The sequence below is a fragment of the Myzus persicae genome, unplaced genomic scaffold (genome assembly GCF_001856785.1).
Source record: "Myzus persicae strain clone G006 unplaced genomic scaffold, MPER_G0061.0, whole genome shotgun sequence".
Classification (NCBI taxonomy): Eukaryota; Metazoa; Arthropoda; class Insecta; order Hemiptera; family Aphididae; genus Myzus; species Myzus persicae.
In genome coordinates, this window is record NW_019100825.1 from 414299 (window position 1) to 428935 (window position 14637).

Consider the following 14637-nt stretch of genomic DNA (forward strand, 5'->3'; position numbering starts at 1 on the left):
CAACGAAACCATACGAATGCTCAAACTCCCTGACTATTGTTCAATATACACGGCTGAAGCATTGGCTATTTCACATGCTCTAGATATTATAAAACAAGACACAATAAACAAATCTATCATACTCAGCGATTCACTTAGCACACTCACAAGCATCCAAAATTTCTTCCAACCTAATAGCATTTCACAAAAAATACAGAACCAGATATCATATCTCCAAACCAATTCACAGACTATCACCTTTATATGGATACCAAGTCATATCGGTATTCCCGGAAACGAATTAGCAGATATATGTGCCAAACAGTCCATCTCATCCCCACACTCTCTAGTCCTCTGCTCATATACATTACAAGATTCTAAATATTTCATCTCTGAGTATATCCTTAAAAATTGGCAACACACCTGGTCAACCCTTCGAACCAAACTAAACGAAATCAAACCAAGCATTCTCCCATGGCCAACCATCCATCTTCCCAGACGCCAAGAAGTAATTCTTAATAGAATCAGAATTGGACACACATGGTTAACTCACAAACACCTAATGACCAAAACGGACCCCGAACCTTGTCTCACTAGTGGTGAAATTCCTTCAGTCAAACATATCATATGTTTCTGTCGAGAATTCAATGACACTAGAACCAAACTCAAGCTAGCTGACAACCTTCAAGAAGCACTAGGACCCGATCCAGACAACACCCAAAAAATATTCATTTTCTTAAAACTTACTAAATTATATAACCTAATCTAAATAAGATCCTATATGATCCAAACTTGAATTGTATAACTCACCCTCCGCTTCCTCTTTATATGTATAAAAAGTAATATTCTTTATTTAAACACATACTTACATTATTCTATTTTGTATAACAAAAGCCAATAACCAAAGTTGTTGCGGCTTATTATTATTAAATAAAAAAAAAAAATTTTATTATATGCCATTATGATGTATACGTTTGAAAATAAATGACCATAATATATGTTCGTATTATAATTCATGTTAGTAATACACAACAATAATTATTCAGTAAGGTTTACATAATATACAAATTTTAAAATTTGTCAATTAACTATGTACCATGATATAGGTTTCTAACGATTTCCTTTAGGAAGTCCCTTAAAAGATTACCATGTTTGCTATAAATTATGATGTTTACCATGATCCAAGTTATATATTTTATACTATTTATAAACCAAACAACAAAAAACATGTTTTCCCTAATTAAATTCAATTTGTAGTTTGTACCTATAACTATAGAAGATTCAATGCATATAGTGTCTTTTGAGCTTTATTGACAAAAGAGATTTCTGTTTTCTCTTTGAATTTTGATTATTGTTAGTAATTATTTTACTGCTCATTTGTGTTTTAATTTTACAAAATAAATCATGGAGCAAGTTGTACAAGTTGATGTATTGAATGAACACAACTATGCACATTTGGAAGGTCAAATAATACTTTTACTCGAATACTTTACAACACTGTATACATTTAATAATAACCTAAAATTTAAGGTACATCCATGTCTGATGAATGTTCTCTTTTTTGATAAAATTTAAATTTAAAATTTAAAGCGACTGATCAAATTTTAAGGCCACACCAAACTGAGTGGCCGTGGTTAGAGGATTCGAATCTTGGAAGCAACCAGTATTTTATTCTTATGATACACCAATGACTGCTTCAATTTTAAACAACATATTAGTAAATTATACAACTGGATATATTTTGATAGTAGTTACAAATGACACGAGTCATTAAAAAAAAAAATGATTTGAAAAAAAACACTGATTGTTAATATTTCAAATTAGTATTAAGGTAGGTACTTATATATAACATAAGTATGACATGTTCATTTAACTTAAATAAGATAAATATGATATACCTCAATCAAATACATACTGTATATTTGCAAACAAATATAAGTAGATTGGTATTTCAAGAATTAACAAAACAATCAAGTGTAGCTTATGAAAATATACTATATTATTATACACAAATAAAAATATGGTTTAAATGAAATAATAGCAAATAAAAATAATAACAAACTATATAGGTACTAAGTTTACAATACTTCATGGAACAATGACAACACAATCGCTTTACAATTTGATAGTCTAACGAAAAAACTTTCTTTAAATTAATTTCATATATTAAATATTAATCACACAATGCATTAGTATTCACTATAAAAATTCCAACTTCATATGATGGAAATGGTTTATCATACATTTTTTCACTATAAATTGAATTGGTTTGTTCTTAGGCTTTATAATATATTCTATAGCAACTCATGTATAATCTTGACATAGAAAATACGACAAACTTGGAAGGTACATAGGATCTTAACATTTTTAGTTGGTTATTAATGCGTTTTTTAGAATCATCAGTCAGCCACACATTTTACCTCGAACCCAAAATTCAATCAACCGTTTTGTGACATCGAGACATACACACTGTATATAGTCTACCAATAGTATAAGTATTACCTTTGTGATATTCTTCATTAGTTTTATTCAGTGTTTGATTTGGCGGGGCGGGGGGGGGGATGTTTGGGAATGGGGTCCCCCTTTTTAAAAAAATTTTTTTTTAGCCTACCTCTTCTATTTATTTGAAATGGCGTTTACAATGGTGAATTTGTAAATAATCAGTTTTTCTGATGCAAAATTTACCTATAACCTATAGTCTTATTATTTGTACATTTGAATCGACTATTAAAAAATATTTGATTGTTAAATTGATAAGATATTGTATTATGCCCACATAAATAAAATCATATATCAGACCTAGCATATAATAGAATTCTTCTATTACCTATCTATGACGTCGTTGATTGGTTGGTGAAAAAATCAACTGTCGCTCTGCACTCAAGATTGTAGGGTGAAAATTGAAAAGCTTTAAATCGTTAGGCAACTCGTAATTATAAAATAAATTATTTCTCATATCAATTATATGTAGCCTTCGATAATGTAATATAAAATAATGTATACCTACCTAATAAAATAATAAAATAAAAATGCCTTTAATAATGTAGGTGTTAGATTGTTTTGGTCTTTGGATTGGATTAATAATAATAATTTTGTTTGTTTAATTTAATTCAAAGACAGATGTATAATTACAGTTAGATTTCAAAAGTGTATATTATTTAGTGTTTAATTTCAAAGCAAATCAATTTTCAGTAAAATTGATTCTACAATCATAATACAATCCGTATTATATATGAGAGATTGTTATGCATATGACTTGCCACAAACATTGTTTAAAAAAGAACTTTACACAATTCAGTCATTCTAACAGTCTTACAACTATTTTTCAAAATAGTTAATTTGCAATTGATTAACTATTAAACAATGGGCAATTATTTAAATCATGTATTGTTATTATTAAACATTTTATACTATTCTGCAGGCTTATTTAATTAGCTTTTAGTACTATACAATATAATAATAATACTATTGAACATTTATAGCCAATAGCCATAATTTTGCTTTTGGATTTATATAAATTTTTTAATTTTGAATTAAATTTATTAAGAGTCTGTGTATGGATTCATTTAAAAATATTCTGCCCGATTGTTTTCTTCGGGAAATTGGTTCACATTTTGCAGCTTTTAATTGCATGCAGAATATATTTTATACTAGACATTGTTTTTTGAAAATTTATGTTGTTATAAATCAAACTATATAATTGGCTTGTGTGTTAAAATGTCTTATTGTATATTTGTATTAAAATAAATAAAATTATTTTCACACTTTTATTATATTTTGTTTTAAATTCCAATCTAGTTTGTTATTCATTAAGTAATTATTGTAAATATTAGTAAAGTATATATTTATAAACTTTGCTTAAAGGTTTTTTTAATTTTTAGCGCAATATTACTGCAGCAAGTGAAACTGAAGCCTCAGAGAATGAAGTCTTTTTCCCAAATACAGATATGCCAGATTGTTGGGACTATAAACAAGTGAAGTATATTACAATTACAAAGAATACCCATGAATATTTTTCAATAATAAAAAAATTTGTTGCAAAATATGTTCTGAGGCCAATTATAATTGAAAAAACACCGAGGCACATATGTTTCACAAGAATGAATGAATAGAGAAATTTATCCAGTTGGAGATGATTTTAAGAGACATCATACATATTGAAGAAAAAAAAATTTCAAAACATAAATATTCTTAAAGCTATTTACACACTGAACGTATAATTGAAAAACAAAAGTTGGAAATTATGCCAACTCAAGTATTAAAAACTTCATATATTGACATTGAAAATACAAAAAGATTATTCAGGCCACCATAAAGAATAGCAATGAAACAAAAACCTTACACAGACATGCCAAAATTTGTAGAAATAATTAATTTCTTGGATATGGGGAGAATTCTTCAAATAAATGAAGCATGTAGCAATGTAATTGATCATATAACATTTGGAATACGGAAGAAACTATGTCTTGACCTGTTGCATAACAAAAGAAAAATATGTATCATTGTTGACGAGCTTACAACGTTAAGTCAAAAGAGTATGTTGGTTATTTTTGTGAGATCTACTGGAACATTAGGAACATTATGTCTAAAGTCCACAAAAAACTGTCAAAAAAAGGGGTGCCCGGAAAAGTAGAAATGTGTCCTTTGAAATACTCTATTTATCTTTTTGTTTGCTTATGTTCACTACTAATGACCCATCATAGTTCTTTAATAAACTTGATGGTTTGGAGATATTGACTTGTTTTATGATTTTTGGATTTGGAGGGTTGTTTCTGTTGAAGACAGGTTGCTTATGTTGGAATCTATTGAACAATTATCAGTTAAAGAAGTATAAACAACAAACGTTTTAACATTTGTTAATGTATTAGATTTTAAAATAAACGATCTAAACAGGATCCTCGTGTTTCTTTAGTTCTAGTTCTATAATTAACAAGACTAATAAAGCCAAATTCATGTATTAAATTAAGATGGTAATTTTTTTTTTAAGCTTCGACAACTGAAGTTATTAGATGTAGGTTGTGGTACTGTAGTGTTACGGAAAATATGTGTGTTTGTTTGGCAGAATTTTTGTGGGCACCCGTAGGTTTCTGCCATGCCCGGGTGGGGGCAGGTTAGGTTATTACTACATAGTTTACTACATAGATCATCACTACATCGTATTTGATATGAAGTTTTACCACTCCATCAATGTAGAACTAAAAAGACCCTCTCAGATCAATCTCATAAAGCTGAAGTCAGCGCTGACTTCAATCGAGACTTACAACTTCGTGATGGACGGTGTCGACGTTTACTCTTGGGCCAATAATTTGACATCAGTCATAGATGAATGCCACCACGCACCACAGTCGCATGGAGCATCACAACGGAAGTCGGTGCACTGGTGGACCCAAGAACTCAGCACCCTGACCGGAAAAAATCTCTGACAAAATCCCTTTCACCAAAGAAAGAGGCTGAGGAAATCAACGCAAAGAAGGCTACGATGAACCTAGTATATGCGATTAGGAATGCGAAAGACGATGCTCGGATGAAGTTATGTGACGAGTTCGAGCCAGTCACATAAAACCTAACGTCTCTCCGGGACCGGACGGCTTACCCAACGAGGCAGTCAAAATCGTAGTACACAAAGCCCCAAACTTCTTACTGTACATATGCAACACGTGTCTGGCCAAAAGCGCCGTCCCGCCAACCTGAAAAAATGCAAGGCTGGTGATCTTGAGAAAAGAAGGCAAGCATCTGGATGACCCAGTATCGTATATACCACTGTGATTGCAAGATTGTCTGGGCAAGCTGCTCTAAACAATTCTAGGCAATCGGCTGAGGAACTACCTAGAAGAAACTAGAGGTCTCGATGATCTGCAGTTCGGCTTACCGACGCCCTAGAAATCCTGAGATGTACTATAGGCGCCACAAATCAGAAATCGGACTGATCACCTTGGACACAAAGGACCGTGGACGGTGATTATTGAAGCCGTGGAAGACAAAGAAGTGCCAACCTACCATTAAAGAAACATAAGTAGTTACTTAAATGGTCGAGTGCTTATGTTCCACACTAAAGGGGACTGAACTCAGCTGGACGTCATTAGCGATGTTCTAAAAGGTTCCGTCTTCGGATCTACCTTGTGGAACATAATATACGATTCACTCCTCAGAACCGAAATTCCTTCGGTTTCTTTCATCGCTTTTGACGATGTAGCACTAGTTGCCAAAATAATTGACAACATTGCTCTGGGGCAAATGCTTACGCTAGCCGTTGAAAAGGTACACCGATGGTTGACTGAGGTAGGACTGAAGCTAGTTATCCATAAGTGAAAGACCATGATCATTATCAACACAAGGACGAACAACAACATAAACACCACCTTCAATGGCTATTGATTGAAAGTTAAAAGCAGCCTTAAATAAATAGCCCTAAATAAAACTAGGACTGGCGATAGACTACAAATGGACGTTTAAGGAGCACGCGAACACCGTTATGGAGAAGGCCAGCAAAGTTTCTTAGAACTAGCAAGAATCATGGCCAACATAAGTGTCACCAATTAGAGGGAAATAAAACTGTATAGCAAGGTGGTGAACTCCATCCTATTATATTGGCCCAAGATATGTGTGCACCTGCATGGGCCACCATGTCAAAAGTGCTAAGACAAATATGTCTCCACTCTGCCTTAGTCTAACGAAGTCCGACGACATCATATCGGTAATTACAGGCATTGCTCCTCTGAAACTGTTGGCTAAAGACCACAACAACCGATTCTACAAACACAAGAACTTCGAGCTTCCCTAGGCAGAAGAAGAAACTATGACAACATGGCTGTGAAGATGGACCCACTTCCTTATAAGAGATATCATATCGTGGTCTCTACTGAAATACGACGAGACAAATTTTCATTTGACTCAACCTGTGTGGCCATGAATGCTTCTCCGAATATCTAAATAGATTTGGTGACCTATGCACCTCCAAGTGTTGGTACTATGGACACCCGATAGATAACGCATACCGCACCATATGCGTATACGATACTTGGTTCTCTAGGAGATGGGAAACCGAAACACTCCATAATACGCACGACACACCAGAGAACTTGATCGCCATCATGATTTCATCGACAGCCTGATTCACGCAACACACAGCAACAAGGAACACTAGGAAGGGAGGATGCAATCCGGCCAATAAGGTTGAAGACGTAATTTACCCTACTAAATAATTAGTTAAGTTAATATTTGTATGCCGAAGTGCAACGTACAATAATGATGACGGCGAAGGGGTAAAATTATTGACAGGTCAGGACCACCCTTTGTCGCCGAAACCATGTAAAAAAAAGGTTGTGCATATATAATATATTAAAAATGTTCATCGGTCACTTAAAAATTAAAATATCGTAAAAAAACTAACATAGGAATGCAGATAATGTTCTTACCATCAAGTTATATAATAGTTTGATTCACCCTAATACTTAACGGGTGGGGGGGGGGCATGAGGGCGTGGTGACCTTTAAAGTTTAAATATTTTTCTCAATAAAAAAGAGGGTTTAAACACTTTAAACCATTTTATAAATGATTTATTTATGACCAAAACATAAACTTTTACTCCAAGCATAAACAATATTCATATACATTTTTAAGTTTTTAACCCATGTATCTGATATTTCTGTGTAAATATATTTTAATCAAATTCGTAAGTGTTGAAATAAAACAAACTTCATATAACCTAGTAAAAAAACAATGGATTTAATTAATATAACTGTGTTTGTGACTTATAAACACAGTAAAGATATACACTTTATTTTATAAATTATCCTTATTGACTAAATCGATTAACAATAAAGTTGACCTTTCGGTTTTGTTTTGATTTAAATTTATTTAAATTGTAATAAAATATATTTATTTTACAAGTATGAAAATGTTCATAATAGTAGTAATAATAATAATAATAATAATAATAATAATAATAATAATAATAATAATAATAATAATAATAATAATGATAGTATAATTAACTAGAATGAATTGCCTATGTTATATAATACGAATATTTAATTTCCATAAATTTATTGGCTACGTCTGCGGTTTGCTTATGTTGTCTTGTTGTCCGTCAACCGAGTTCGGGGTGTTTCTACCACCTGAATTCGACGATTGGATGTGTTGAGATTCGCTTGTGTCCATCCTATCCATGCCGTCCGTTTGGTGGACTACGCTGTTAAAGTATCTGTCTGTAAAAAGTACAAAAACAATTGATTTCAAATTGAAATATTAAATATGTTTGTACGTATGCAGTAAACAGTATTATATAGGTTTAATCTGTTGCTAACTAAATTAACTATACATAGAATGTAGGTATAGCAGCACAATTTTGCGGTTCTACCAATTATATTATATTACGTTACCGGAAGGTGGAGAATTTGGCATATTTTACCAACATAATAGGGAGAAGGATTACAAGTTCAAACCCTAATATAAATATTTGTGTAGAATTATTATTATTATGACTTATAAATTGGGAATTTCGGCTAGGAATTTCTATAACCTCCCCCCTTACCGAAATTAAATCCATTATACGCCACTGTGCATGATTTAGAGAATAATTTATGACCAATGATGCCATTTTTCTAACAAAATCCAACACTTTGATGACACTTGGCAGTTTTCCCTGTAATGTAATTTTGTATAGTTGAAATCATGACAAAATAAATAACTATGATCACAACGAATTGAATAAATTGCTAAGAGGTTAGGAGACTTCCATGTCTTTTGATCATCTTATACTTCAATAAGTACATATTATAACAATATAAAGTCATAGCATAATATTACAACCAATGAAACTATTCGGAACACCTTTTTCTACGATATTGAGTATCACTAAGTTGTGATCATATCTTTTCATTTCGTCATGTTTAAAATAGCTTTAATTTTTACTTGTAGCTTATTGAATGTCCACCGTGCCCCACTAGAAATTAACCGCATCTTTGCCCCTTAGTTGGATGCGAAATTAATATTGGAGTTTTATATGCTATTGGTAAAGTATGCAAGTATTTCGAAAATATTCTCCTCCTTGTGGACAACAATTGAGAAAAGGTAAACAAATACGAGGTATATTCGAAAAGTAATGTTAGCCTTTCGCTTATATTTCAAAATTGACAAGTCGTAACACGTTTAAACTTGTACATATCTATACGTGTACTACTCGTGCAGTTATTTTAGGCGTTGTTTTGATTCAGTAGTAATTTTCCTAGTTGTGCGTACAGTAGCCAATGTCCGCGATAATCGTTGCTCCCGCCAGCTGTGAAGTTCGAGCTGTAATAAGATTTTTGTGTGCAAAAAGATCTTTAGCCGCTGAAATTCATCGAGAGTTATGCCTAGTTTATGGACCTACTATAATGAGTGAAGGAAAGGTTGTACAATGGTGTAGTGATTTCAAAAATGGACGAACAAATGTTCAAGACAAAGAACGGATTGGTAGGCCCCCAGTATGCGAACTGATAAAATTGTTTCTCTAATGGACCAAAAACTGCAATCTGATCGTCGGTTGCCGATTAGTGCTCTGGCTGATGAATTTCCTAACCTTGGACGCACTACTGTCTACACAACTGACACGGAAAAACTTGGATACCACAAATTAATCAAAGAAACAATTTCATCAGTTTGCATACTGGGGGCCTACCAAGTCGCTCCTCGTCGTGAACATTTGTTCGTCCACTTTTGAAATCACGACATCATTGTCTAACCTTTCCTTCACTCATTACAGTAAGTCCATGGTTCCAACTTGGCATAACTCTCGATGAATTTCAGCAGCTAAAGATCCTTTTACACACAAAAATCTTATTACAGCGCGAACTTCACAGGAGCAACGATTATCGCGGACATTGGCTACTGTACGCACAACTAGGAATATTACTGAATCAAAACAACGCCTGAAATAACTGCACAAGTAGTGCACGTACAGATATGCACAAGTCTAAACGTGTTACGACTTGTCGATTTTGAAATATAAGAGAATAGCCCTAATTTTTCGAATATACCTCGTATTAATGTCTAATATTAACTTAGATTTTCATTTTGCATAGTGGAATTCGCTATCTAATTAATCATTCTTTTATTAACTTAACTCAGTTAAAAAAAAATAATTTTAATTAATTATCATTTGGGTGATTGTGTAACTAATTTATTTTTATTTTATATTGGTAATAAACATTATTTTGAGAATGCATCCTATATTAATTTCTTATTGTACACACTATACTCCATTCAAATAATGGTAATTCTCAGGCAACGGAAATGGCTGATAATGGTGGTTAACTTTATCATTAAGCAACCGCCTATAGATCGCATTTTGCTAAGATTAACAAGGTAAGGCAATATTTTGGCTGTGGTAGATCGCTGGAAACGAAAGTTGATGACAAAAATCAATGAAAACCGATTTAATCGATGGGTGTGGTTTGGCCGAACCGAACGAAAGTTGGTCGTCACCTGAGACACTATTATTTAAGATGACAGAGTAGGCTTAGCTGTAGTTTATAATTACACCAAATTATTAAACCAAAGAATATTTATTTCTTTATTTGTATTTAAAATCATTGTATATCACGAGATAAATAAAAAAATAGTTAATTTGTTTCAACTAATCTGCAGTTATTTACCGATATAAATATATTGGGTATTATGTATGTAAGCATAATTTAAACTTGACTCATCAATTTTTATTTTAACTGGAAAAAGTTAAGTTATTACAATGGATATATTTTAACTTATTAAATTGAAAAGTATAAACAAATAACTTTTTAACTAGACAGCCATAGTTAATAGCCACCTTTGTTGTATACCTTTCCTTTTATAAGCTACAAATAATATGCATAAATAATACTTGCCGTCGTCGATCAGTGTGCCACCGTTGCCTTGTCCGCCGTTGCCAGACATCAGTGGCGTCATCATGTAGTCCTCGTCGAGAGTGATGAATGGCGGCCCAGACGAGCACTGTGTATTCCACCGCGGTAACGTCGTTTGCGAGTGTCCGCGAGACCTTCCGCTGCCGCCATTGCCGCCGCCCGAAGACGACGACGGACTGCCGCCCGGGTTGGACAGCAGGCTCAGGTTGGTGGGACTTATCACTCCAGTTACAGTGTTCACGGTGCCGATGTTCGAATAGCTGAACAACTGTTGTGTAATATACACACATACAACATACGTGTACAGAACAACGGTGAGAATAACAGTTGGTATAAAATAATGGAAGATGTCATATACCGACATTTGGTAGTAATAACAATTATGTGAAATGTACTATGCGGCACTGGGCGGAAAAGTCGTTGTGATTTATTTTAAAATCATTTTCTTATTGCTGCAATAATATGGGTTTTTATGGTTCACATGTTCTATTACTTTAATAATATTTGAAATGTAATTTTATTTCTAGTTGTTCATTTTTAATTTTAATTTTTTTCTTTTGCGGTATCAACTATTTTAAGCACTATATAGTGTACCGAGGGGCTATACAAAATCCTAAAATATTGTAACTGATATTATTTCAGCCGAAAATATTTCACCTAACATTATTTAAGCCGAAAAATATCTGATCAGAAAAATACTTAATCCTAATCATATTTTGTCCGAACCGTATTTTAGCCGATAAATATTTAGTCCGATCCATGTTTCAGCCGAACGGCAAATGTGCATGGTAATATTATTGTGGCAACCACGGTTATAATTATTATATTTATACCAGAGATCCAGCAGCATCGCCAACGTGTAGAAACATCGTAAATTATTTAGAGTGATGCCCGAGTGGTCACTCGCACATTGCTCTATGCTTAGACAAAAAGAACCAAAATATCCCTCGACTTGCTATGCAAAAGCACCTCAAGTTGGTCACAATATTAATTGTCGTCTAAAATACGGTTCTGTCAAAATATTTGTCAGCTAAAATAAGGTTTGAATAAAATACGGTTCTGCTAATGTACTTGCGTCTAAGTTACTATTTTTTGGCTGAAATACGGATCGTCCATTTTACACGCTCCCTAGTGTACCTATGTAATTTCATAAATACATTGTGTAGGGCAGCGTTACCCAAAGTGTGACAATGTCGAGGGTTTCGCCAGATGTATGAGATTATTGAGAAAATTATGTTTATTTAATGTTTGTTATTTAAAAAATGTTTGATTGAAAATTTTTTTTTAATAATGAAAAGTCATTAACAATATCATTAAAATATTATTTAGAGTTGAGAGTTTAGAGTTTAGAGTATTGAATTTCCTTTTTTTATTTAGTAAAATTAAAGTTGAGTTGGATTAAACATTAGGGTTCCGCGAAACACAAACAATTTTTCAAGGGTGCCGCGGTTGTAAAAGTTTGGGAACCGCTGGTGTAGGGTATATTTATGTTTTGATATATGTTTTTATAAAATAAATAATCAGTTATCTAAATAAATACATTGTAATTTGTGATATAAATAACTTTAGTTTGATGTGATCACATATACTTTCCTAAAGTACAACAACTTCTCAGCCCTCATAGTTATTGATGTTATGCACATTGCGCAGACTAAACACAATCATTTAGGTTAAATGGCAGGTGCGATCGTTTAAGTATCTGCGGACAACAAAATGCATACAAAGCGTCACCGGTAAAGTTATCAAGTATTAATTTTTATAACTATTATTCATTTGACACATAAGAATTGAATCCAGGCAGTAGTAAGTGAGGCCACGGTATTACAACAAATCTTAAAAGTTTTTCTAAAACAATAATGCGGTACCGTTTTATCTATAGTTGATTTGGGGGATTCAGAGATATCGGAAATGTTAGCCTCGATCGTTAATTAATTATTTCTGTATTTGACTAAGGCCGTAGATGTACACACTTAAATGCAATATTATATACTCCGTGTATTCTACATTATTATTTAATCATTTATTTCAAGTACATAGGTACAATAAATTAAATATGAAAAAAATAATATTACTTCAATCGAATGCAATAACCTCGAAAGAAATCAAAAATTATGTTTTACAGCCAAATCGATTACACCGTCAGAGTCAATAGCGAGTACCAAATGGTTGGTAATTGTAGGTATATGTTTGCCGGGACTCCCATAAACGTGTTTAAAATATAATTGGTTCCAGAATGTCTTGCTCAAAAATACGAAAATATACAGATCGTTAGACCGATTTTCAGTCGGCCATTTATTCAGGATTTCTCTAAGGATTAAGCACTATAAGGACAAATCCATAAACTGAAGTTGTTTCTTCGTACATACTGTATATACTTATATTGTGTGCTTAAACTGAATATTGATATACTTTCCCCGGTGGCTTTGTGACAAAAACAAAACTCATGCGGCCATGCTTATTAGATGTAAGACTTATTTTGAAGTATTTCTATTAGAGTCAGGATGTTTATAACTTATACATTTTTCGTTTTTTTTTCTTGTAGTAGTGCATATTTCAGATCAAATAATTTTAATCTATCATGCAGAACCTAGTATCAAAAGCCTATATCACATTGTATTTTGTATTTTTAAAAATGCTTAGCAAAAACTGCTATTTTTTATACATTTCTTAGTATAGGTAATTTTTCGTAAATGCTATAGGATGCACGGTAATTTTTTTTTAACTATATAATTAAGATTTAAGATTTAAAAGAACATTTTTAAAAACCCCACATTAATAAAAAAAGTCCTACATTTAGTTATTATGGTAATTAATAAAAAAGAGTTGTTTCTATTTTTCATGGATAATGAATATTACAATAATATTTTGTAACGCACTTTACCGTGTTATATTTGTTTGTTTTAAGGCCATAAGTAAATTTTTTGGTCAAAAACATTCTAACTCTAATTAATATAGTCTTAATCTATGGTATTGTGCATAAGTCGTTAATATAACAATGTTAAAATAAATAAATAAATAAAAACTATTAGTTGCAGTAATGCTTCAAATACGGACGAGTATGCATGTATTATTATTATTGGTTAGCACACACATGAGCACTGAAACGACGCAAAAACAAACTCGTAGTGCAACAGGTATATTGGATAATAATTATGGTATATACATAAGGACCCGTTTTGTACAAATATTTGAGACAGTGAGGAAAAAACAAATTTAACATTATTATATTATTTGTATATCTCGGAGACTTCTTGGCACAGCTTTGGCCAGTGCAGCCTACACGAAGAGACTTAAACGCTTATCCTCGGAAAGTAATGAAAATTGATTAAGATATGTCGACGCCGCAAAATATGTCGCCATTACCGCAATACTACGCACATACCTACGTGTGAGTACAATTGTATAATAATTGTCAGCGATCACTTGCAGGCGCTTACAATACATCACATAATATTATCTCGGTTATTATAATTTTTACCGTTATTACAAATTTTACAATAAAATGTATTATTGTAATATATATATAATAACGGAGAATAATATCATAATCGGTGTCACCAACCTCTATACCGAAGCCACGTGGACGAAGCAATAAAACGCAGCATTATTTTTTTATGCGTATATATGTATGTATATGTACAATATAAGGAGTTTCAATATCACAAAACAGATTCTATTCATTACTACACATAGTTATACAAAAAGAAATAGTATATATAATATATAAATACTTTGGTAGTAGAAAACTTATTGGTTTTACAAAATAATAATAATATAA

General features: G+C 32.4%; 1 protein-coding gene across 1 annotated transcript in view; it reads right to left on the reverse strand.

Annotated features, from left to right (window-relative positions):
• Positions 1-7954: 7954 nt before the first annotated feature.
• LOC111026330 (nuclear factor 1 X-type) overlaps positions 7955-14637 on the reverse strand; it is a 127297-nt gene continuing 120614 nt past the window's right edge. Inside the window, exons 11-12 of the mRNA XM_022304389.1 lie at positions 10842-11127; positions 7955-8186 (exon numbers count right to left, since the gene is read on the reverse strand). Of these exons, the coding sequence (XP_022160081.1) occupies positions 8032-8186; positions 10842-11127 (441 nt within the window). The 3' untranslated portion in view covers positions 7955-8031. The remainder of the gene's footprint in view (positions 8187-10841; positions 11128-14637) is intronic.